The following is a 26401-nucleotide window of genomic DNA, read 5'->3' as shown; positions in this document are numbered from 1 at the left end:
CGGTGTCCAAACTTTGTTTTCTCCAATAGACCCACAGGAAAATCTAAAGATTTAAAGGAGCCTTGTGGAGTCTGCCACTTTTTTAAATTGATTTTTATTTGCGACTGCCACCCTCTGGCCTAAAGTGTAACTGCATCTTGTTTTGTTTTTTTCAGTTTCAGAAAAATACAGTTACCATGAAAATCATTTGATATTTTTAATATCTTTCTTTTTTTTTTGGTTGATTTGACCCTTTAAAAGGTGAAGAAACAGCATCCACGTTTCTGTGACATGCAGTCACTCAATAGTTGTGGCCAGTGCGCAACATAAATTTCTCAGTTTTTTTCTTTCTCATTGGAGTTCTCCAAAGCAGCAGCTGAAGTATATGTACCCCTACATTCTGTCCCCTAAAATTTAGTTTTTTGTTTGTTTGTTTTTTCAAAATCTGACTCACATTTTATTACATCAATATGAAATCCAATTTCACAGTGGTAGTCTCAGTGTCACGGTGAGTTGGTGGGGAAGGACCCAAATGTAGGGAGGCAGGAGAACCATGGCAGGGATGCATGGAATACTGAACACAATTTGTTTAACAAAAAACACTAACAGGGGTACTGGGTAAAACTCTAAATAAACAAAACCAACAAAGTTCTGAAAATACCAAAAATCAAAGTAACAACAAAATACAACACTTCTCCTGTGTTCGTCTTTTCTATGTTGTTTTGATATATGCAAAGCCATGTTTGTTCTGTAGATTGCAACAAAGTTAGAAAAAAAAGTGTTCGTCTTCTTCGCTGATTCTTCTTCTACACTTTCCGTTAACTTCCTGTGGCTGCGCTACAGCACCACTCCAGACTTGGCATATTCATTATAGTTGTTAAACGTCCTTAGCGTCTTCTTTTGGAAACACGCAAGTCTTGAAATGCTTCTGTATTAACGAGATTTGTTTGAGGAACCAAGCCGTCTAGTCTAAACTTTGCTTCCATCTAGACAGGGCCTAAATAGAAGCCAACTGACAAGACAACGAGAGACAACTGGACAAGACACAAGTGGCTGGGGGAGATGATTGGATGACACAAGGGAACAGGTTGCTTTAAAGAAAATAGAAAAAAAAAGGGAACAGGTTGACGAGCACAGGTGAAAACTAAACCTAACGAGCAAGACAGAACACAAAGCCAAAACAACAAACCTAAGCATGATACACAAATCATAACACTCAGGAGAAATCAATGATCCTTAACCTTAGAGTTATGGGACAATCAATATATCAAACAGATATTTTAACATGCCATGTCGTAGATTATTTGTGATTAAATTGAGACTAAGCAAATTGCAAACAAATTAAAAGAGATTGCTAAACTCATATTAAGTTAAGTATTTAGAAATGGAGAGTGCTGTGCTTGATGAAAATGAGTCTCTTAAAGCTCTTGTCTGTCCTTTTTGACCGCCCACACCACCACCATCCCTCCTGCGGTACCACTCCCTTCCTCCACTGTCTTTCAATCTACTAAAACACTTGGTTCAGCTAGAACGGAGCAGCAGGGATATGATGGAGTGTTTCACGCCTATGTCCAATCTCTCTCTCTCTCTATCTCTCTCTCTCTCTCCCTCTCATCAATTCCAAGGCTACCCATCCAATAGCAGACACAGAGAAAGAAAGCCAAAGAGCAGAAGTACTCCACAAAATGGAAAGCTTGCAGACCATCATTCGAACACTTCAATCTATTTGCTGTTTTTTCGCCTTGCGCAGCATATTCTCTTATCCTTTTGTTTCTTATGCTCATCTCTGAAGGTTGTCCTTAGAATATTAGGGAAAATGTGTTCAGCCTCTTTTTTTCCTTTTCTTTCTTTTTCTTTTTTTAACATCGCCATGGTACTGCCTGGTACTGGTAATCATCTAAACCAGCCAACCTCAACTAGCGGCCCGCGAGAACAAAACGTCTGGCCCTCAAGACTAGCTCCCGTGCCGAAAGTTAGGCATCAAACAAGTAGATAAATTGTCACAAATAACACAATGGGCCAACTTGCCTCCACTCTCGTATTTGCGATATTGTGATCAAACCACGTGATCATCGCTGCCATTCGGGCCACTGGAGCTAGCAGTAGCTAAAAACTATAAAAGCTATAAACTAACTAAATGCTATGTTAATAAATAACTAACCTTAAAATCGATATAAAGATCTTTGCAAACGCTACTATTCCAACTCCTACTTGCTAAGGAGGCGTGTAAAGAGACGTATACAAACAAGACTGAACTGGTGGGTGGCAGAGCGTTACTTTATAAAAGTAATTAGTTAGTTATTCATTATTCGCTCAAAAAAGTAACTGAGTTAGTAATTGAATTACTTCATCATAAAAGTAACTCGTAAGCAGGCATATTAACTATTTTCACTATTTGAAAAAAATGGCTTTATATCAAATAATTTGGATTTTGTTTTGTTTTGTTTTAGCAATTTTCAAAAGACATTTAAATTGAGTAGAACTGCCAGGTAAGGTAATCCTACATAAACTTCAGTTTTTTTTGGAAAATGTGGATCAAGGAGTATTTACCACAACTCCAGGAGCGGCAGAAATGGATAAAAGTCAAGCGGAACTTTGTTCCAGGGGACATAGGTGCTTATAATGGCTCATTCTGCCCCTCGGAATTCCTGGGTAATTGGGAAAATCATAGAAACCATCCCAGACAGAAAGGGCTTTGTCCGGCAGGTTCAAGTCGATACCCGGACTAACACTCTCTCCAAGGTCTGTCCACCTAAGGAGTTTGAACCATTTTGAAATCAGTTTTGGTGAAACTGAATTCACTCGAAAGGAACTCCTGCACACTTTATATACCTCTTGACATTAATAATGGACGGTTAAAGAAAAAAAGAAAACAAAGAAAAAGGCAAACAAAACACATTTTATTGTTTTTCTAGATATTTATTGAATTTTCATATTTGTGTAATGTGTATTACATACCAGTATGTAGTAACTGTAATAATTAGGGGCCGGAATTTTGGTGCCAAGTCTGTGGCACACACTATGCATGTATATAGATTCATTGCATTGAAAGTATTTTCTGGATGCTTGTTACGTGGTGTTGGTGTAAGCACAGGTGGTAAAATCAGCCGTTTCTTGGCGGAAGGGTTTCTTTGAACTGTCAGACAATGAACAAGGAGTAGGATTTCCTTTTTGCTGACCGCACGCACAAGTGAATGTTGACCCTTAGAATGCACATTGAATAAACTAATTGAACGTACTGTATTGGACATCTTACAACCATTACCAAGTTTGCTTTTAACGTCAAATAAAACTGACAAAGCTGCTGCCTTTTGGTGCCATCAAAGTTGTGGACGCGTGGACAACCGGCACGTCTGGCAAGGTACAGATTCATGTCCAATGGTTTGCAAGAGGAGGAAATCAAATTTGTGTTGATTCTTTCATCACAAACCTGCCAGCAACGGAAAAGAAGCTAAAGGAAATATGAACGATCCAAGGCAATAATGCCATTCTCCTGCAGCTCAAGAAGTTGTGTGTCAAGGGGTGACCTTCTTTTGAAAGAATATGTCAGCCCTATCTGCCATCCTCAGGTGAGCTCACTGTTCACAACAGTCTGCTACTATATGGCTGCAGTATTGTAATTCCAGCTTCACTTCAAGCAAACATGCTCTCCAAGCTTCACGAGGGACACCTAAGAATAAATAAATGCAGGGAGAGCACTAAACAGTCGGTGCAGTGGCCAGGTTTCAGCAAAGAGCTGACTAAACTGTTTGAGGCATGTGATGTGTCTGCCCAGGAGAGTACAAACCCCAGTGAAACAATGTTGTCTACTGAGTTCTCATCAAGACCATGGTCCATTGGGGGCAGATCCGTTTCAGATAGACAATAAGCATTAACTGGTCATTGTGGACTATTTCTCAAGATTCTTCGACGTGGCCAAGCTAACATCTACAACATCAGAGGCAGTGATAAAACAATTCAAGTCTATCTTTGGACTTTTTTTCTCCTCCTTTGTGAGAGGGCTATTTGTTGTGTTAATGGTTACCAAGAGTACACAGAAAAATGTTTGCTGATTATTGAAGCACTTATACCAAAAGGAGTTACAAATTGTTTACATGCAGAAATAAAGTGTTCCACAGCTAAACAATTGGATAATATTTTAGTTTACATACTTGCACTATATAATACATATAAATAGTGTTGTTTTACTTTTAATTCTATTGCCTATGTGTGCATATGTTGCATGTTCCCAAGGGAGTTACTTTCTTTAGAAAGTAGGATGTAGTATTAGGTCACTTATGAAGGTATGAATCTTGCGTAAGGAATCATGTTGCTGGGGGATAAATAAAATATGGCAACGTGTATCGTTCCTGCATGTCACCTCCAATAGTTAAACTAAACTAGAGCCATCCAAACTAACTCGACATAACAGATGAATCAGTGGTTTCAGTTTGTACACAAGTACCATAGTCACGTTTACATGTATAAATATTGCGTATGCAAAAACAGGACCAAAATGGACAATACATTAGTCTACACAAGCGCACACACTCACAGTTAATTACATTAACATGCTGACTAAGGAGCAAAATGTCTCTTTGCTGAATTGAGCGCAATGAAAGCTATAGGAAGTAGAGCAAGTATAAGACATTCACATGTACAAAGATGACATCTGATTTTGTTTTCCTTTGCACCAAAAGATACATTCACAAGAATGAAGAAGAATATTAAAGTGGTTAGTTTAAACTAAGTGACAATGGTATCCATTATTTCTAAACATAAATCCTCACAGAAAATGCATAACTATTTGTTCCCCTTTGTTTTAGAATGGATGGATTACAAAGAGAGAAACAAATGACACTCCCAAGTGTTTACTGGAAATGGGTGAATTGATTTTACATTAAAGTGGCACAATCCATAGTTAGTTATTTTTAATTGATAGTTTATAAAAACACATGTGGGATGCACAACGCAAAAACCTACTGTATGTTGAATAGTAGTAACCATGGGTACTATGATTGTGCAACAATAGAGAGTTCAGGGCTATAAATAGTTAAAAATTTTAACATTTTAAAATTTAAACTTTTGATTGACATGAGCAAGTTGGTATAGTAGTTATCACAACTTCTACTCAGTCAGGAGATGCCTTGTGTCACTTTTCGACACTGATGCTACATGAAACACATGGGTCCCTATCATTCAGTTCATCACCAAACTGCCAAATTACACGTAATTATTGAATTAATTAATTAATTACACTTCATAAGTCTACAAGTACAGACCACTTCAAAAAAAATATGAACATCCTCGAAAAGTTGAATAGGTTCCATAATTCCATTCCCAAAAGTCAAATTTTCAGAGATTATAGATAGATTCAGGGTCTACGATTTAAGAAGACCAGCCACCCCTCCCAGTGCAGAGGAAACACTGGAGCTAAAAATTAAAAGACAACCAAATAAAAACTGTTAAAAGCTAGAGGGGGAAAAAAAAGAATAAAAGGCTAAAAGCAAAGCTAAAAGACAACATAATGAATGGAAGATGAAACTATGTAAAGAAATACAAGGGGTAAAAAATAAAAAAATAAATAAAAAAGATCATTCAGATGCCAAACTAAAAAGATGTGTCTTGAGCCTCCTCTTAAAAATATCAATAGTCTCTCCGGACCTGGGGTCTATTTCACAAAGCAGGTTTAGTGAAAACTCTGGGTCAAGAAACCCTGAAATATGGGGAAATTCTGCGTGATTTGTGTCATATTTGATACATCCGATCAAAATGCTTTAAATTAGTATATTTATAACAGTCAAATATATAATAATAGACATTTCAAACATATTAGTATTTCCAAAAATCAGAAAGAACATTTCCCACTATTACTAAGTATAGGTCTCTCCTTTCTCAATTAGGGCAATCTTACAAGGTCGCTGGAAAAGCCATCAGCTGGGTGATACTGCCCTATAATGGATTATCTGTGCAATGCATGTATCAGATCATATAAATCACGGTATTAATGGGGCAAAAAATATTATACTCATGAAATAGAGGGCTCAAAATGTCTTGTATTTAATATGATACATTTGGCGTTATAGGGTTGAATTAATCCAAAATTAATCCAAAGTGAATATAGGATCCGCGTGTTGATACGATAAAAGCAGGTAGATCAGATAGTTAAGATGGACCAAGACCATTAAGACATTTAAAAACTAATAAAAACACTTTAAAATCAATCCTTAAACACACAGGGAGCCAATGCCGGTGTAATGTGCTCCCAACATTATTAAATAAAATAAAATATTGAAAGCTTTCATTCTGATCAAAACATTTGTTTTAAATATATTAACGATGACGTTCTTCAGATTATATGATTTAAAGTACACTAACATGAATATTTAAAATGTGCCACTGTGCACTAGCAACAAAAACCTGGGGCACGCTTATATTCTGTTTCACCTTCTCAGAACCTACTACAGTTTGTTTTGACTTACTTTATGTTAATCCTAACTCATCTCATATGGGCATATATTAACATAATGCTTACATCCATCCATTCATTATCTGAACCGTGGGGTCGTGGGCCTGCTGGAGCCTATCACAGCTGTATTAGGCAGGGTACACTCTGAACTGATTGTCATCACAGTATATGTAAAATGTTACTGAAGCAGTTACCAGATGAGTAACGCATTATATATTTTAGTACCTGTATGTATTCATTATTTATTTATTAACGCAAGCTGTAAATAGAAGTTATCTTGGCGGGATCTCTGGTGACATCTGGTGGACATTAATATGACAACAATCATACAATTCTAATATACATGTCCCATGCAGGGTAGAGTTTGTAAGTTATCTACATTACCTCTCAGACCGAACCCGATCTAGATTTGTTGTGTCCATATTACATATATTCTGTTAGCTACTTTGACCAGTTACCACAACAATCAACACCTTCAAATTTGATATGCTATATATGGATGATTTTGGCCTCGTCGACAGCTGGAGACTTAAAAACCCAAATAAGAAGGAATTTACCTTCTTTTCCGCTGTGCACCGGTCTTTTTCAAGAATTTATTTTTTTCTTACAAATAACTCTATTGCTGATAAAACTGTTACAAAAATACATCCTATTATTATTAGCGACCATGCACCAGTCTCCCTTTCCCTACAAGTTGATTATACCTTTAAACCACCACCGACATGGCGTTTTAACATCTCACTGCTAAACGACGCAGAATTTGACAAAATTATAAGAAAAGAGTGGGCAGACTTTTTGGAAATAAATGACTCTCCAGACCTATCTCCATCTCTTCTCTGGGAAGCTGGGAAAGCAGTAATTAGAGGTAAAATTATATCATATTCATCTTATAAAAAGAAACAGGATCAAAAATTAGAAAAATACTTGGAAGATAAAATTTAACAACTGACGGATGTGTACGCAATAAACCCAAATAACCAAATATGGACTGACTTACAAAATACAAAAATACAGTTAGACGATATGCTAACTAAAAAGACAGAGTTTATAATACAACAATTGAGATACAACAACTTTGAATACAATAACAAATCAGGTAAATTTCTTGCAAACCAACTTCAACGCAATCGGGAAAAATCGCTTATAACGGCTATTAAAGGGACAACTGGTGAATGTACACAATCACCAGAAGAAATTATAACTATTATCACAACCTATACTCAGAAACTAAAAAGCCTAACCCAGAGCATATTGAGGCATTCCTCAGTTGCTTAAATATACCTCAGTTAACTACTGAATATAAAGATATGTTAGATGCGCCACTTACTGTAAACGAGTTGTACAGTGCTCTAGATAGTATGCCAAATGGCAAAGCACCTGGCCCGGATGGTTATCCGGCTATATTTTTTAAGCACTTCTGGTTAATGCTTGCTCCACTATTCTTAAGAGTAGTAACAGAAATTAAAACTAATGGTCACATACGCCCACACATGAATACAGCAGCAATTAAACTTTTATTAAAGCCAGAAAAAGACCCCACCCTTCCATCAAGTTACCGTCCGATTTCACTAATTAACTCTGATATTAAAATTATCACTAAGGCTTTCACATCTAGACTAGAAACAATAATCCCGACAATCATTCAAAGCGACCAAACAGGCTTTATTAAAGATCGTCACTCTACTAATAATATTAGGAGGCTCTTTAACATTATTAGCATGTCACAGCGGCATGATAAAAAGGCAGTTATTATATCATTGGATGCAGAAAAAGCTTTCGACAAAGTTAACTGGTCCTTCCTCTTTGCTGTTTTAAATAAATTTGGCTTTGGGAAGTAATTTATTCACTGGGTATTAGTATTATATGATTCTCCAAAAGCTACAGTTACTACTAATGGGATTATATCTCAGAGTTTTACTCTACAGAGAGGCACAAGACAGGGATGCCCACTGTCCCCTTTATTATTTGCAATATTTATTGAACCGCTTGCATTAGCCATACGCCAGGAAATTAGGATTCAAGGAATTCACTCTGGGCTAACAGAACATAAAATGTATCTATATGCCGATGATATTTTACTTTATTTAGAAAAGCCTGCTATTTCGTTAGGGGAAGTATTTAACTTAATAACTAAATTCTCACAGTTATCAGATTATTCTATTAACTGGACAAAATCAACACTTCTACCTATTACAGAAAATTCATGGAACCCTGCAAGCCAGGACCCACACTACTCATTTCCTATAGGTAATTTAAAATACTTAGGCATAAAAATCTCACCTAAATTAACTGATTTAGTTCATTTAAACTTTACTCCACTTCTGGATAGCATTTATAGTGACTTGGAGCGCTGGAATAATCTTCCTATTTCTCTAATAGGACGAATAGCCACTATTAAAAAATATTTTTTTTCTCAATGATTCCATTTAAACCTACGGCTAACTGGTTCCAGTTGTTGGACTCAGCCGTTACAAAATTTTACTGGAATAAAAAAAAGAGCAAAGATTAGTCTATCTACTCTTCAGAAAAATAAATCCAAAGGAGGTCTAGAGGCACCAAATTTTATGCACTACTATATAGCTAACCAGCTAAAATATATCATTTTATGGGCACAACCCAACAGAGATACTAACTGTTGGCTGGAACTAGAACAGAAGGATTGTAATAACCTCAGACTTCTAGATTTACTCTTTATTACAACATCGATTAAGCGACATAATTGTTTTAAAAACCCAATGATTTCCGCCACCCTGAATGCCTGGTGGAAGGCACTAGAAATTACAAAAGCCCAAGTGGAGCTCTGTGGGCTTTCTCCCCTATGGCATAACCCCGACTTTCAACTTAACAACCAATCTTAGTTTTATTTAGGTGTGTAGGAGCAGAAAGGAATTACACATCTCCACCATCTCTTCTCAGATAATATGTTTATATCATATACATCCTTGCTCCAAAAATACAAAATAATAAACAGAATTTTTTTACATTATCTGCAAGTTAAAAGTATGATAAAGAAACAAATTCCAACACTTCGGGGTACGCTCCAACCGCCTGTTTTAGCTAAAGATATTACCAAGCTTTCTCCGACAACAAAAAAACTCTCAAAAATTACTGTCATATACTGATAAAACGTCTTTACCCATCTCGATATGGGAAACAGACTTGTCTATAGCTCCGGAATCTGACTTTTGGATTCAAGATTGTGAAAACGTTTTTAAAATGACAAAACACACAAATTTACAACTTATCCAATATAAAATTATTCATAGAACATACATTACTCAATATATGATGAAGAAAATGGGACTCTTAGACTCCGACATTTGTCTCCAGTGTTTACAAAACACTACAGACACTTATTTTCATGCTTTATGGTTATGTACTCCGGTTATGTATTTCTGGACTAAAGTCTTAGAAAAACTTTCCGCTATCTTGGGCTGTAGGATACTGTTCTCTCCAAACTTGTGTTTGCTAGGTGACTTAACAACAACTGACTTACCACATAAACAATTTCAATCTACACTTGTAGCCCTTACTATCGCAAAAAAAACAATTCTTGTTAACTGGAAAAATAAACAAACTCTGAATATCGACCAATGGTCTAACCTCCTCATAAATCACATTTTAATGGAAAAAATATCTGCCTAATATCAAAATTTATAGAAAACATGGTCTACGTATATCGAATATTTTAACCTAAATCTGGTTACTTAATTCTGCCTGTTAGCGAGAGCCACCGCATCGCGATAACTTACATTGATATTTCTGTATTTGGCAATTTGTAACTAATGGTTGTGTTTTTATAGTCAGGAACCCAGTTGCTGCCAACAGGATCGAGCAGATTCACCTCCAATGGGCACCAGGGGTTGATATTCGGATTCACTGCATGCCAGTGGGTTAATTCTATAGGTGCTGCCCCCCCCTGGCTGGGCGTGGGCGGGTCTGCCCCTCTGTTGGCTGCTGGGTGGCGGCTGCGTCTTGGCCGCTCCCTGGGTCTCTTGGGGGGTGCTGCGTTGCGGGGCTCCCCCTGGTGTCCGGGGCGGCGCCGCTCCGGCGCGGTCCGTCGCTCTGGGCCCGGCAACGCGGTTCGGGGCCTGTGGGCCGCCAGGGTGCCCCGTGGTTCCCTCTCCCCTCCCCCTTCCTCCTCCTTGCTGCCTCTCCCCGCCTCCCTGTCCCTTCTTCCTCATCACCCTTCCTCCTCCTCTCCCCCTCTCTCTGCAACCCTCCCGCTGCCCCTTGCCCTTCTTGTCGTTTCCTTCCCCCCTCCCTTCCCCCTCTTCTGTCCGCCTTACTTCCCCTCCCCGGGGCCTCCATCCGTGGCCCGGGTCTCGGCGTTCCGGGGGCCGGGACGGTGGGTGGGTTTGGTGTTGTGCCCGCCCCGCTCCGGTGGACCTCCTGGCACCTCGGGCGGACAAGCCCTATCGCCCCGCCGGGCTGATCCCATATGCCTGCCGGGGTCCCGGTGGGGTGGGTGGGGGTATTGGTCGGCGGGTGCGCCTCCTGCCCCCGCTGGTCGCTCCTCTTAACTCACTGCACTAGGTTGGGGGGGGGGGGGGGGGGGAACACTGTCTTCTCCCAACAACTCCCCGCCAATTTTAATGCACCACACAACTGTGTGTGTGTGTGGGGGGGGGCATCGGTTGGGGCAGACCGCAGTATAGAGCAGTGCTGCGGTCCTCTGTCCGTGTCCCCGCCGCCCCCCCCCCCCTATTAATTTTTTTAATGCACCACATACACTCACTGACATGCCTGGGAGGCGGGTGGATCGGAGCGTGGGGATATCATTTCCCTCTGCTCCGGTTCACCTGCTCCCAATTTTAATGCACCACACACACACACACTTGTATATACACTGGGTGGGGTCACATTCAAGGTTTAGAGGTAGAGTTCGCCAGTCGGCGAACTGGCGGACTCAGTAACAGGGGTTAGCTTTCACTAAGAACGCTGGAGTGACGACCGGGGCCTTTCCCTGCTGGGCCTGGGGTTCGGGGGTGCCGACCGTCCTCCGGTGCCCCCATCTCCCCTTCTGCCCCCGGTGTTCCGTCCCTCCACGCGGCGGGGGGTGGGGTGGGCGCGGGTGCCCTCTCCGCTCCGCTGTCCGGCCCCTCTTCGGCGCCGATGCCTGGGTGCGGGGGGTCCCCGGGAACTGCCGGTTGGTGGGGGTGGGGTCGGGGGGCGGCTGGGTTGGGGTGGATGGGGGGCGGGGGCTGTGGACCGGTGGCGTGCCTGGCGGGCCTGCAGTGCCCCGTCCTGCTGCGTTGGGTTGGGGGCGCGGGCCGTGTTGGGGTGGGGGGGCGCTCCTGCTCCTGGGTTTGCTCTCCGGCCGGTGGCCCTGGCGGGGCTCGTCCTTTGGCGCTGCCGCGGCCTGGGGGGCCCTGAGGTGTTGCGCTTGCTCTGTCCTGGCAGGGGTCGACGGCTCCCCTCTTTGGTGGAGATTTTCATGCATGCCAGATCCACCACACCAGCATCTATCGAAACTCAGACCCAATCTGCTTCTTCCTCAGGTCATTGTATGGGTGGAGGCTGGTGTCTGTGGATCTCACTCTGCTTCGTCTGTCCTTCCTTCCTTTCCTCAGTCTCTCCTTTGGTCTCTTGAGGTCTCCCTGATTTGTTGGAATTTAGATGTTTCTGGGGTTGGTGGCCCGTTGGGTGGTGTCTGGTCTGTGCTGGATTTCACTTTCCTTTCTTTACTTTGGTCCTTCCTCGGGTCTCCTGACGGCGGTGTTCGGTTTCGGTGAACGGTATGGGATTTTTTAATAGGTTTTTGGTGAACTCACGCACACACGCACGGACACACGCACGCACATACACATTCTCACCCACATACAAAATAATAAAAAGAAAAAAAAAGAGCAATTATGATGACATTACCGAATGAATAATACTGAGCTCTTAAAAAATAAAGAAAAAACATTTTGATATGCTGGTCATGTCGTAAATTGAAAACACTCTGTTAACATTAGCTTTGCGTTGTATCGTTGCTCCCTGCCTGTTTTCTCCACTTTCTTTTTTTTTGGGGGGGGGGGGGGGGCAAGTCCCTATAAAGACAGTCAATTCAATTTCACTCATGCAGTAATCACCAAACAGCCAAGTTACACTTCGTTATTTAATTGCACTGAACAATCGTCCTGTGGTTTTTCTTTTTTAAGACAAAAGAGGTTGTGCTTTACCTTGACTAGTTTCTGCGACGACTGCCGCCTAGCACTGAACAAGTGTGCAAATATATTGCAAATGTAATTGACACATTGTCACATAAAAATACTGTAGCCTCATCCCCCATGCTGACAACTTCAATGAACATTTGAGTACAGCATGAACCACTTATGAGAAGCTAACGCCACAATTACTACAGTCACTTGTACAACCACAATATCTATTACTTTTGCTTCCAATTCTACAAAAAAAAAAAAACTTAAAACCGCTTGTACAGGTTATAGAGTAAGTGACAGAAATGGAGGATACGTTTTTAAATCATTTATCGTCACATTTTTTTGATGCCACAAAAAGGCATTTGAACAGTGGTGTACGTGCGCTTTTCATATTCACTGTCAATAGCACGTAAGATACAATAGAAGTTATTGATCCTTCATTTCAAGAGTAAACACGAGGGGATCTAACACAAAAATCCCTCACTCTATGCCTGTTGAGTGCCATCAATGCTACTTTGTTTTGCTTGGTTATTTCTTGCAACGTCCCTGCCTTTGATGGAAATTCAGCTAGTAATTTCGAATTAACAAAACTTAAACTTAGTTTTATTTTAGCTCAAACTATATTTTGAAATGAAAAAATGATAGTGAAATCTAAACAACTGTAAAAATATCTTTGTAAACATTTATTTGTCAAACAAATAATAAAGACTGCCAATCTTTTTGTAAATCTCTTATTTGTCTTCAAAATATTAAACACAGTTAGACCACAACAAAAATGCCATCTTCTAAACTAGAGACTAAGGCCTGACAATAAATGTTGCCTCTTTTTTTTTTATATATATAATTTGGTGTCACAATCACTGTAAGGACAACTTACTGGTTATAAATATGTTTGGTAAAATACAGTATCAACAGAAGTATGAAAATACCAAAGTGCTGTATTTGACATAGTGGTACCAAAATGTTTTCAAATGTATACATTAAATCCATTTTTTTTTTAAAAACAATAAAAAAAGTGGTGCCAATAGTGGCAACTGGGTAAACAGGCAACATGTTGTGTGGGGGTCCTCAAGAGTGTCTGGTCAGCTTCCAGGTGATAAAACTTCCTATAGCAAGACCACCACAGAAGATGACAACGAGGATATAGAGCTGGGAGCTCAATCCCACGGTCCGCATGGAGGATGTTGCCAACTCGGAGAAACTGTTGATCTGTTGGCAGAAACAAAACCTTTTTCTTTTTTTTAATCACACTCCAAACATCATTGTTTGAACACCACATCAAAACTGATGGGACTCATCATGACGCATTGTGAAGTTATCCAATCAAATCATTGATGTGATAATGGAATCAAATTGTGAAACCAGTCAAGGTTAACAATTCTTCCTTCCCTGTGCTGCCCTCTGTAGCTTCCCACGAGTTTCACAGTACTTAAGGAGTGGCAACATTGAGAAACGCCCACTAGTCTAAAGACGGTATTTTGACTAATATTGCGTTAATGGAATATGAGAAAAGCAGCAAAATAGTTTTTATCAATATTAGAAGGCGGCCATTTTGCCACTTGCTGTCGAGTGAAAATGACATCACAGTTGGTCAAGTCTCAAGTAACAACCAATTACAGCTCAGCTTCAGAAAACAGGTGAACTGTGATTGGTCGTTGCCTGAGCCTTGAGCAACTGTGAAGTCATCTTAAGTCGACAGTAAGTGGCAAAACGACCACCCTCTGAGATGGATAAAAATGGCTGGATTTTGCTGCTTAACTGATTTCCCACAAATGTAGTATTAAACAGAATGTCTAGTGAGGTCACATATAAGATATAATTGTTAAGAAATGTTTAAGATTGACTTCTCCTTTAAAATTGGGATTCACCAGAGGCTAGCCTCCTTTCGGGTGAGGGGACGGGTCCTGACTGCTGTTTGTGCCTAAACATTAAACAGCAGTTCAGAGAACCCACCATTTTTGGAGTTCTGAGGGGGGGTGCTGGAGAGAGCTCCCCTTTAGGGACTCCATTGTTGTTCCGTTTGTGGGGCTTCAATGCTCACGTGGGCAATGACAGTGACACCTGGAAAGGGCATGATTGGGAGGAATGGCCCCACAATCACAACCCGAGTTGTTGTTCCGTTATTAGATTCTTTGCTCAGCTCATCACAGACTCTCCATAATAAACACCATGTTCATGCATAACCGTAAGGGTGTCCAGACATGCATTTGACACCAGGACACCCTAGGCCGCAGTACAATGATCAACTTTGTGGTCGTGTCATGGGACTTGCGTCTGCATGTATTGGACACTTGGGTGAAGAGTGAGGTGGACCTGTGCACCAATCACCACCTGGTGGTGTGTTGGCTCCGATGGCGATGCAAGATGTCGGTTCGACCTGGCAGGCCCAATTGTATTATGAGGAACTGCTGGGAACATCTGACAGAATCAAGCCAAATCGGTAGATACCAAACAAAAGTGTGTAATGTTTGCTATGTGAATGAATGTTTCTACATTACATTACATGAACACACCCATCCACCGTGTTCCCGAATCCAGCTGAGCAGGTTCTTTCGAAAGAAATCCACTGTCCAATTCAGGATCTCCTTCACTGACTGTGGCAGATGAGCCTCCACCATCTGGTGGACACAGAGAGAAAGACAAACAAACCATTACCAATATTGACCAATCAATTTGAGCAATTTAGCTTCTCTAATGGACTAAATCAATAAAAATATCCAGAAATGAATAATTTATGAGATATTATTAACTCAAAAATATTTTTTAACCTTACTTTTATATCATGATATATACCGTTACCATGAAGGGATGCAATTTATATGAATTTTGGCCAATAGCGCTAGGGACGGACTGGGCTTTTTTTTTTCTTGAGGGGAAAAAAATAATTAAAAAAATAAAATAAAAGGGACAGACTGGGCTCCAAATTCAGCCCGGGAATTTGTGTTGGAGAGGCCCTCGATGCGCACGAAACAAAGGTCAATTTATTTTCCTCCTGCCGCGTTCCAACGTTCCAAGTACAAAACAATAAGTGGTGACAGTGAATTTAGGTCTCATCATTTTTGTGGTACAAACTGAAGAGAATCTTATGACGTTGCCCTTCAAAGCACTTTAGGATGCCATGTTGATGCCTTACTAAACTTGGCATAAAAATTTTAACGTTGCACTGTCACAAAAAAAATAAAAAAGAACAGCAAAAAATAAAAAAGTTCCTTTGTTAAACAGGGGACAGTAAAAATGTGGGAGGCTGAAAAAAAATGCAGACCCACCTTTAGTGCTAGTTTTCCCGCAACATAGAAGAGCACAGCTATTCTCTCCCAGGTAATGCCCTGTTCAAAGACTTTGTCGGCCACTTTCATGAATTTCTCCCACTTGGATCCATCCACACAGGCTACACCATCAATTGCACTGTTACGCAAAGGGAAGAAAAACAAGGTGGTGATGATGTAGAAAAAAATAAATAAATACATTTTTCCAATTCCATAGGCATTTCACAGCATGAAAAAGAGAAGAAACTTACTCTTGAAACTCCTTGTCATCTTTGACCCTGTCACCAATGATTCGGATCATTTTGCCCAACTGGGTGACAATCTTCTGCTCCTGAGCACTTTTTACTTTCTCATCCAGAGGAGTGAGAGGAGGGATATCATCTGAGGGCACATCCTTTAGTTCTTCCTTGATAACCCTGAAGAAAGAACAGGACTACACTTGGTGAGAATTTAGACCACTCGAGTCACTTTGTAGGTTGTAGTCTATCTACTGAGTGGCGCAGCCTTTGTAGTGTGCGCATGTAGCGAATGCTGGCATTTCGTCTGATTTCATTACTGAACTGACTGAAAAACGTTGCGAAGAGTTTTGCCAGACACTTGTAAACAATTGTAACGCTCACAATTTTTGGGCGGAAAATATTCCATTTTTTTTAGGTATTTTTTTTCCAAATTTGATGGCGACAAGAAAAGCTGCTTGACTGAATAAAAATGATGTGCGAGTGTCTGGCAATCATCTTTGCAACGTTTTTCAATCTTGAACGAAACCTGACTAAATACTGCAGTACCAACACTCAATACATGGACACACCTTTGCAAGCCTGCGCCACTCAGTGAGAAACCACCCTTATTATGGCAGACAGGGCAAACTGGACAATATGGATGGATGCATATATGACTACATAGCTATTTTATGCATCACTTTTACATAAAAAAAAAAAAGTAATCCTCAAAGAAATAAAAAAGACATACACAAAAGAAGCAACAAAAACATAAATTGAAGCTAGAAGATAAGTAGACAGACATGTAAGGTGTACCATTCTTAGGCCGTGGCAGTTTTAAATAATATAAGTATAATATAATATAAAATAATGAATAATATTGACTGCACATGTGAAATGGTATACGTTGAGAGCTGTCAAAATGAATCGATTAAACAACAATAACAATCAAGTAAAAAAAAAAAATCTAATCAAATCGGACCAATGCACCTTATTACAGTGTCTAGGAGTATCTGCTTCACACATAGTGGGCAATTGGTATATAGTACCAGATATGGGAAAAGTACTGACATTCTCTACTTGAGGGAAAGTATAATTACTTGCGTAAAAAACTACTTTGGTCAAAGTAAAAGTACTCACTCAAATAATTACTCAAGTAAAAGTAAAACAAAAAAAGTACGGACTACGGACTCTGAAATATACTTGAGTAGAAGTAAGTAAAAGTATTTTTACCAGATGTTTCCTCCGACATCAATTTGAAAGATATTAGCTAATGGAGCAAAAATGGGTATACATCAGCCAATTGACTCTCTGACTTGCTATCAAGTTCAAATTAAACTTTGTTGTGGCGGTGCGCATTGTTCTATAAATACTCATTAAAGTAGAAAGTACTGAAAAAAACTACTAAAATAAAGTATTTGTACTTTGTTACTTCCCATCTCTGTACAGTACTACTGTAAGTGAATGTTGAACAACATTTAATATTATCTTAACCCTTTCTACTAGCCGCAAAGCTAAAAACAGGCATGAAAATTCACTGAAAGGTGAGGAATTTTCATGCCTGTGATTAAGACTTTTTGAGAAAGGGCTCATTGGCCGCTGTAGAGTGTTGAGAAGAGGATGCGAATGATTGTCCAAGATGGAGAGAAATTTGCTCAGTGATCTCTGTTCACTCACTGACACAAAAGTCTCCGTCATTTTCAGTCCTTTGATGATTTTTGTTTTCGTCAATGGCACTGACGCTGCTCCCCCTGGCCAGCAGACAACAGCTTTATCACAAGGTGATGGCACGTGCCACTACAGAATGGAATATCTTGCTGCATACATCAAAGAATCTGAGCTCAGTGTTGCCAACTCCCCAGTAAGGAAAGTAGCTATTTGCTGTCCTAAAAGTAGCTAGAAGTCACTAAATTACCTCATTGCATAATTTGCATAATTGGCAATTTGCATGTAATAGTAATGGATCCCGTAGGAGAGACGAATAATGTCGTGGGAGAGACAAAAAGTGAGTTAAAAAAAAACCTTAAAGAACACCAGAAAAAGTCGCTAGATTTGCCACTAGTCGCTTTTGACAAAAAAAGTTGCCGGATTTAGCGAGAAAGTTATCAAGATGGCATCACTGTCTGACCTTCCTCAGGAAGAGTGATTTGTGTAGGGGGTGTGCACTCAACTACACTGCTATGAACATTTGTATTGTGTATGTATTTACCCATTTCCTGATTTCCGATGTATGTTTTTGCAGTCATCACATTCATTTCAGATTATCAAACCAATTTAAAACATTACAGAAAAGACAACAAGTAAACGAGGTAATTAATTTAGAGGAGGGGAAAATTCTAACCTGCATAGGTTTCCTGATGCACTGTCCTATACTAAAATACAGAAAGATTTGGTTGAATCTACAGACACCTCATTAAGTACAAGTATAGAAAAAAAAGGCATACGACAAATGATCTAGGTTATATAATTTAATAATACCTATGGGTGTAGTTTTAGATTAATCTACAACTAGTACAAATATTTCCCTCAATGGCCTGGCACATCGTCAATAAAAACTGACACTAAAACTGTTGTTAACATTCATTGATCAAAAATCACAAATTTCATTTTCGGATTTTCTTTATCATTATACCCCGACATGAAGTTACAACAAAATACTAAGTTTTATCATGGCAGATGTTTTTGTTTTGCGTGGTAAGTGAGAAAATAATATAATCATTGCCGTGCAATCAACATTGCACGCACTGTACAAGCTTTTCTCGAGTGGGGAAAAAAAAGAATGAACAGGAAGAGAGGAACTTACTCCTTTATCAGGGCTTCTCCGATCCTTTCATCTGTGGAGGAATTCAGCACATTTAATTGGGTAGGCAAAAGTTCGAAAACTTTAGTAAAACAAATACTAATAATAAAACAATTTAAAGAAAGTATTTTTTTTTATCTAACAGCGCTGTTATTCTAGTTGGATTGCGGACAACGTTACCAATTATAAATAATTAAACTTTACATAGTACTGTCTATCGACATTTAACAGTTTCTCTTTCGATGTCAATTTTACCTGATAGACCATTTCCTTCGCACGCCATCGTATTAAAAGAAAACGAAAGTAACCGTGTTCTATCGACGTCTCGTTACTTGACACACTGACACCAAAGACGACGTCAGTCAACTAACTTTTTTTTTCTGTGGAGCAGTCAGTCACCAAGTTCTCTTTTTCTTCCTCTATAGTTATAGGTGGTTGACGAATAAACTCGCAACAACCTCTACTGCCATCTTGAGGACTGAAGTATCCATTTCTAAATGGGAGATGCTCCACACTGTTTTTGGGTCAGTTGTTTTTAAGCATTTACGGTCGTTTTCTGGATCGAAGCATCATAAACTGTAGCTGTAGTGAGAATTATTCCTAAATATTATTTAAAATACTTAACCCTTATGCTGTTCATGTATTCATTGTAATTGTTAAAACATTTTGTATTATACCGGCTGATTTAAGATGAAGTTGTGTCTCCTAACATACAATCTACCTGTGACTCGAAGGTATATTTTTATTTCTATCCAAATACCCGATTATTCGCTAGAATTTTCAATAGTATATCCAAATACCAAAATATTCAATAGCTGCAGCCCTAATAATGTTAATTTTGAGTTGTTTTGAGGCACGCTCACACGAGTTCTTTCACCACACATACTGCCATACTGCACACGTTGCACCCCAACTTCAAATTGTTGCTAACATAACTAATACATATTATTATAAATTCTGTTTGGTCCGTTAGGAACCTACATATTTATAGTGTTTTAAATTTTTTATTTGTCTTAATATTTTCAAATGTTTAAACATATTCTTGTTTTGAACAAAATGAATGAATAATTGTTTTGAATAATCGTGATTTCAATTATTACCAAAATAATCGTGATTATTATTTTTTTCCATAATCGAGCAGCCCTACATGACAATGTCAGATTGTGTTGCTACTCCCAAACTCTATGGGAAATATAACCAAGGATTTTGTTTCTACAGGGATATCGGAATACGATGCAATGCAGTAGTAGCATGGTCACCCACAACAAGCAGAAAATGGTATGTCATTTATTTCTCTAATTTACTTCTACAAATGCAATTGATGAAATGTCTTTCTAGATGAAATTAAATCACTCTAATTGCCCTTTTTTTTGGGTAATTTGTATACTTTTCTGATCTATGTATGGAAACGTTAAAACTATTCTGATGATGATCATTGCTGACTTGTTTGTTCATCACTCTCGGATTGACTGAAAACTTCATTAATAGATTGTAAAAGGTACAGTGGCATAGTTTATAGTAATATTCAAAATCAAAGCAGATGTCTTGTTTCTATTGTGGTCCAGTGTATCCAATTCATTGGCCATATTTTATTTACCTAAGATGCTTAGTCCGTATGGTCTTACAAGCGACACATTGTTAGCATAAACGAGTTGTCTCTCCTGAAAATTTATTTTCTGCTTTCAAAAGTGCTGTTACAGAAAAAAAACTTTTTCATAATGATCAGAAGAATATATAGCTACTAACATTTCCAAAACTGTTACGGAAATCAACGAACCAGCCTCCAACTGCTTTAATTGGACATTTGAAGGAGCGACGGCTATGATTTAGGAATGGCGGAGTAAATTTCAATAGGTTGGCAGGTCTGCATTTCTGACCAACATAATTCTTTTTGTCGATTTCTCCCACACATGCACGCACGCACGCACGCACGCACGCACGCACGCACGCACACACACACACACACACACACATGCATACTAAATGTTTCAAAATGTATGCAGTGCATGAATTTTGTGTTTTACAGATGGGACCGCACAGATGCAAGGCAGTGGGCATCTCTTGAAAAGCAAGTCTAGTGCCCCCGCCGGGTTGGGAGAGGCCCTGCTGGTCGCTCCTCTTAACTCACTGCACTAGTTTTGCACAATACACTTTGTTAATAGACACATAGGGCACATAAACACACAGTTTTGGAGGGTGGGGTAGGGTGGAGACACCGTCTTCACCGCACAACTCCCCTCCAATTTTAATGCACTCCACAACTAGGAGGGGTGTCGGGGTGGGGAGCCATCGGTTGGGGCAGACCGCAGTATTAAGCAGTTCTGCGGTCCCCCATCTGTATCCCCGCCGCGCCCCCCCCCCCCCTCCAATTTTTTTTTTATGCACCACATACACTCACCAACACGTCTGGAAAGCAGGTGGATCAGAGCGGGGGGATGTAATTTCCCTCTGCTCCATCTCACCTGCTCCCAATTTTAATGCATCGCACAAACACACACTTGTATATACACTGGGTGGGGTCACATCCACAGTGTAGGGGTGGAGTTTGCTAGTCGGCGAGCTGGCAAACCCAGTAACAGGGTTAGCTTTCACTAGGTACGCTGGTGTGACGACCGGGACCTTTCCCCGCCGGGCCTGGGGTTCAGGTGTGCCGCCCATCTCCCGGTGGTCCCATCTCCCCTTCCACCCCCAATGTTCTGCCCCACCACGCGGCTGGAGGTATTCAAGCACATGCACGCACACACAAAAAGAGAGAGCAATGATGATGACATGTCGAATCGGTAAGATTACCGAATGAACAATACTGAGCTCTCTCCCAAAATAAAAAATAAATAAAAACGTTTAAGTAGTCTAGGTCTGCACGATTAATCGTTTTTGAACCATGATGTCGATTTCAATTTTTTTCCTGAATCGTGAACACCCATACTGATCCCTCACGAGTGAGTTTTTATTTTTAGCACCTGATTATTTTATTTTTTCCTTCTTTTTTTTCTCTCTCAAGACATTGCAGAGGTACTTGTGGTGGTAAAGGAGTTGGCTAGGGATGTGCAGTACATAAAAAAATTTATTGGCAGAGGGTACTCTAGGACCAGCCACAAACAATCCATTCCCCATACAGCTGCCGATCAACAATGAAGACTACTTCGATCAGGTACAATTGCTACTACAGAAGGATGACTCTGTCCGCCAAAAGATGGTAATTTATTTGACAGACTGAACTGCATTGAATGAAATGTATCACCCTGGTCTATTTCCCTGGTATTTCTCTTTACCTATTCAACCACACACAAAAATTAAATAAATTGTGGTACATGTGGTTAACTTATAGATCTACTATTTGTGGAAAAGTTTAATTAAAATAATTTTGAATTTGCATATTTTTATGACCAAATTTGGGACACCAAGATCAAATGCACTGACTGGCATGAGCTTGACTAGACACTTTGGCCTGCTGGAATTTAAGTGTGTTCAAAAATTAAATACATTTATAATAATAATATCCCCTCTTATATAGATTAATCGCCTGGCTGTCGTTGGATGCACCAATTCGGAAAATCTAATCAGACGGATGATGGGAACTGTGATGACAAATGCCTTGGCCTGTCAATACAACTGCGCAGGGAAGCAAGACAAGTGTTGCAGTGGCAAGAAGGCGTTCAAGGAGACAATGATGCAAGACTGTTTGGTGAGTTATCGCCCATGCAAACTACCTAATATTACAACACAGAATTGTTTTTAAGCGGAATGCTCGAAGCTAATTTCGTTTGTGGTGTCAAATCACTCCACCTGGCGCCTCCCAGTAGTAATTTTAGCTTCTCTCTATATTGTAAAATGAAGTTGTTGTTTTTTTCTTAGTGTGGGGACTTTGCTACCTACCATTGCCCACACGAGTGTTTTGGAGTTACTTTATGGCGCATTTAAATCGATTGCTAGAGGCTGTACCTGCCACTTCTATTCATATAACGCTGCGCAGCAAGTCTCTTTTACGTTCCAGACACTGAAGATCAAGAGAAGTCAATGTACCTCCCTCACAATGCAAGGGGGATAAAGGCCATGGCCAAGGCCATACCTTCACCCCTTCTCCACGAAGTTTTCGTTTTGTTTTGCTACCGAAAATAGGCTGTTCTCTTTACGATTCACGGCAAGGACGCTAAGTGGCAAGTTGATTGATTGATTTGGTTCTTTATTGAACATATAAACACAGAGAAAACACATTACAAGTATAAAATATAAATTGAAGTAAAAAAGAAAACAAGAATAGGAAGAAAGAAAAGAGTTTATAAGTTCAAAAGGGGTAGAAGGAAGTTAAAAACGTATCTAGTCTATACGGCTTATTCGTTTTATGTTAATAAAATAATAAGGTGATGTATTTCAACAAAATGAAATGTGTAAACCTAATCATATATACAAGTGCACTTTAACATACGCACATTTGCCAGCGACATATGTACATTAAATTCATAGGCATATACCATAATACATTTATGTATCATATCCTCATACTCACATATACAATTTTCATTACACTCATACCGATACATCCAAAGAAATTACAGCATATATACATTTTTAACAGTTCCTGTCTGATTTAAGTAAAAAAATACAACTTTGGTTTTAAAAAAAATTTTGAATTCAGTAAGTGATTGACACCTTTTCAGGTCAGTTCCAAAATTATTCCACAAATTAACACCTTTTACAGAAACACACCTTTGCTTAATATTTGTTCTTGTTTTAATTTTTTTGTAGACACTTGCACCCCAGAGTCCTTATAACATAAGGGGTTTATGTTATAAGGACTCTCTCTAATTTCAAACAGCTTCTGAGTACTACGGCAGAGTAGATTGTTGTGTACTTTATACATTATTTGTGCTATTTTAAATTCAACTAAGTCGTAGAATTTCATTGTATTTGATTTAATAAATCGAGAATGATTTGGCTCTATATATTTTGAGCAATTCATAATTCTTATGGCTCTTTTTTGCAGTTTGAAAACAGGATAGGTATTTGTTTTATATGTGTTTCCCCAGATTTCCACACAATAGGTCAGATATGGTAATAATAATGAACAATATAATTTGCATAATGATTTCTTATTCAGGACATCCTTAGTTTTAGAGAGTATCCTTATATATGTTTTTACATTTTCCTTTTGACATTATCTAACTATTCCAACATAATTTTTCATCAATAACTACTCCCAAAAATTTATTTTCATCCACTCTTTCTATTTCAATGGAATTTACCATCATTTTGCCCTGTTGTGTGGTTCGTCTAGTACCAAAAACTATAAACTTGGTTTTGTTTAAGTTTAATGATAATTTGTTTTAAGTCAAACCAGTTTTTTAATGTGTTCAATTCATAATCCACGGTAGTCAGAAGCTGCTTCAGGTTCCCTCCTGAACAGTAGAGAGTTATGTCATCGGCGAATAAGACACTTTTGAATATTTTTTAGACACAACAGATATCATATATATACAGTATAAATAATTTGGGGGCTAGCACAGACCCTTAGGGGATTCCATGAGTAATCTTCAAGTGTTTTGATTGTATATCGTTAAACTGTAAGTACTGATATCTGTTATCCAAATAACTTTTCATCCATTTATATGCACTTATGCCATATCTTTCTAATTAATTCATGAGTATAGAATGATCTATAGTATCAAATGTTTTTTTTTTTATCTATAAAAATTCCAACAGTAATTTTTTTATTATCTATGTTAGTAAACGAGTTCCATGATTGCCATTGAGGTGGTCCGTTTTTCTCTAAACCCATATTGATTTTCACTTAAAAGTTTATGTTTTTCAATAAAATTGTCCAGTCTATATGCAAATAATTTTTCTTGAATTTTTTAGAACTGTGGCAGCAGTGAGATTGTTCTATAATTAGTGAATATATGTCTTTTTCCATTTATATGAATAGGAATAACTTTTGTTATTTTCATTTTCGATGGAAATATACCGTCTGCTGGGAACGTCTGGCAGAATCCCTTGTCAGAAAGAGTTTCAACACCCACCTCCGGCAGAAATTTTTCCTTATCCTGAGGGAGGCGGGGGACATTGAGTCCGAGTGGACCATGTTCCGCGCTTCCATTGTTGAGGCGGCCGATCGGAGCTGTGGCCGTAAGGTGGTTGGTACCTGTCGTGGCGGCTATCCTCGAACCTGCTGGTGGACACCAGCGGTAAGGGATGCCGTCAAACTGAAGAAGGAGTCCTATTGGGCCTTTTGGGACAAATTACATATATATGTGAAAGGTTGCACAACGTATTCTATAATACTTTTTACTAATGTCATATCAATATTGAAGCAGTCAGTGGACTTTTTATTTTTTAATATTTCAACAACATTTAATATTTCTGTATCATTAACAGCATTAAGCCACATAGTGGTCAGATTTTTTTTTATATGCTTCATGTTTGTTTCTTGGCTCAGGGATTTCTTTTGCCAAATTACTGCCAACATTAACAAAATACTCATTAAAATCATTATCTAATTTTTCAATAACAATATTTTTATCTTTTATAAAATATTCTGGATAATCTTTTTTTTAAGCTATTTTTAATTACATGATTTAGTATTTTCCATATTGCTTGTGTGTTGCTTTTATTCTGCTCTTGTAATGCATGGTTATAATCCGTTTTACTTGTTCGTATAATATTCAATAGTTTATTTTTGTAGGTCTTGTACTTTATTTCAGCTTCCATAGTTCTCAATTTAATAAATCTTTTGTATAAAATGTTTTTCTTTTTACATGCATTCTCTATCCCCTTTGTCATCCATGCCTTATTTAGACCCTTATACTTTCTTGTGACTTTTATTAATGGACAATGTTTATTGTATCGAGAAATAATGGTAGACTGAAATGCACTGTATGCGATGGGTAAGTGCCAGTCACAGCAAAATATCTACTTCAATAGTTAAAGCAACTTAACACCAAAGTAGTTGACAGAGTACTGAGGCGCTCGAGTTTCACACTCAAGACTTTTAAAATAACGATAAAAAAAACACTTTTAATAAAAATATTTTTGTTGCAAGTGGATAATCAACGAGGCCAAGAAATAAAAGTTCAAAGAACAAACAAAAGTGTGGCTCCACACAAACACAACAAACAATTATCTATTATTTATTAGAGAATGATCAATTCCAAAATCAATGAAAAACATCATCATTGATACTTCACAAAAACAGCTATTAGTATCTGTATCTTTTTAATTTCATTGATAATGTATCGCAGGCAAGATAGAGTCCACCGGGCCATCTGCCTGCCCCAGCTATAGAATACTACATTTTTTGAATGTGTTTTATCTGAGCCAGGCACATGTTCCAAACACGCATTTGCAACTCCCCGCACGCATTTACGAATTAAGTATGGTACATGTAAGAATACAGCCAATCAAAAGATAATTTTTTTTACAGATCAGATGTATCTACAAATTTAACCATGTGTTTATGCATACAAATTAAATCAGTGTACACATTTGCAGATTCATGCCCAGGGCAGGACTGGCACAAAAAAATCGGCCCGGTCATTTTGACTTAGCCT

The 26401-nt window shown here is 38.8% G+C and overlaps 1 protein-coding gene across 2 annotated transcripts; it reads right to left on the bottom strand.

The window, feature by feature from the left end:
• Positions 1 to 12516: 12516 nt before the first annotated feature.
• LOC147184682 (apoptosis regulator BAX-like) lies at positions 12517 to 19259 on the bottom strand. 2 transcript variants are annotated; one of them, XM_086070371.1, is made up of 6 exons: positions 19113 to 19259; positions 18861 to 18891; positions 16091 to 16255; positions 15840 to 15978; positions 15087 to 15191; positions 12517 to 13782 (listed from the first exon to the last, which is right to left on the bottom strand). In XM_086070371.1, the coding sequence occupies exons 1-6, from the start codon at positions 19138 to 19140 to the stop codon at positions 13642 to 13644; spliced, it is 609 nt and encodes a 202-aa protein (XP_085926497.1). In that variant the 5' UTR covers positions 19141 to 19259; the 3' UTR covers positions 12517 to 13641. The 2 variants fall into 2 exon arrangements, 1 of the variants encoding a protein (XP_085926497.1); XR_015094287.1 differs by having other exon boundaries at positions 13640 to 13782; positions 14527 to 15191.
• Between the last annotated feature and the right edge of the window lie 7142 nt (positions 19260 to 26401).

This window comes from Leptonotus elevatus, chromosome 1 (genome assembly GCF_054856555.1).
Source record: "Leptonotus elevatus isolate MCC_2025b chromosome 1, RoL_Lele_1.0, whole genome shotgun sequence".
In the NCBI taxonomy this organism is placed as follows: Eukaryota; Metazoa; Chordata; class Actinopteri; order Syngnathiformes; family Syngnathidae; genus Leptonotus; species Leptonotus elevatus.
This window is presented reverse-complemented; position numbering and strand designations above follow the sequence as displayed.

Bases quoted from the DNA above. Each gene is read 5' to 3' on its own strand.
- LOC147184682 (XM_086070371.1), bottom strand. From the start codon at position 19,140: ATGGCGTGCGAAGGAAATGGTCTATCAG. The intron at 18,892-19,112 runs GTAAAATTGACA...ATTCCTCCACAG, and splicing joins CGAAGGAAATGGTCTATCAG to ATGAAAGGATCGGAGAAGCC. The intron at 15,979-16,090 runs GTAAGTTTCTTC...TTTGCGTAACAG, and splicing joins GATGACAAGGAGTTTCAAGA to TGCAATTGATGGTGTAGCCT.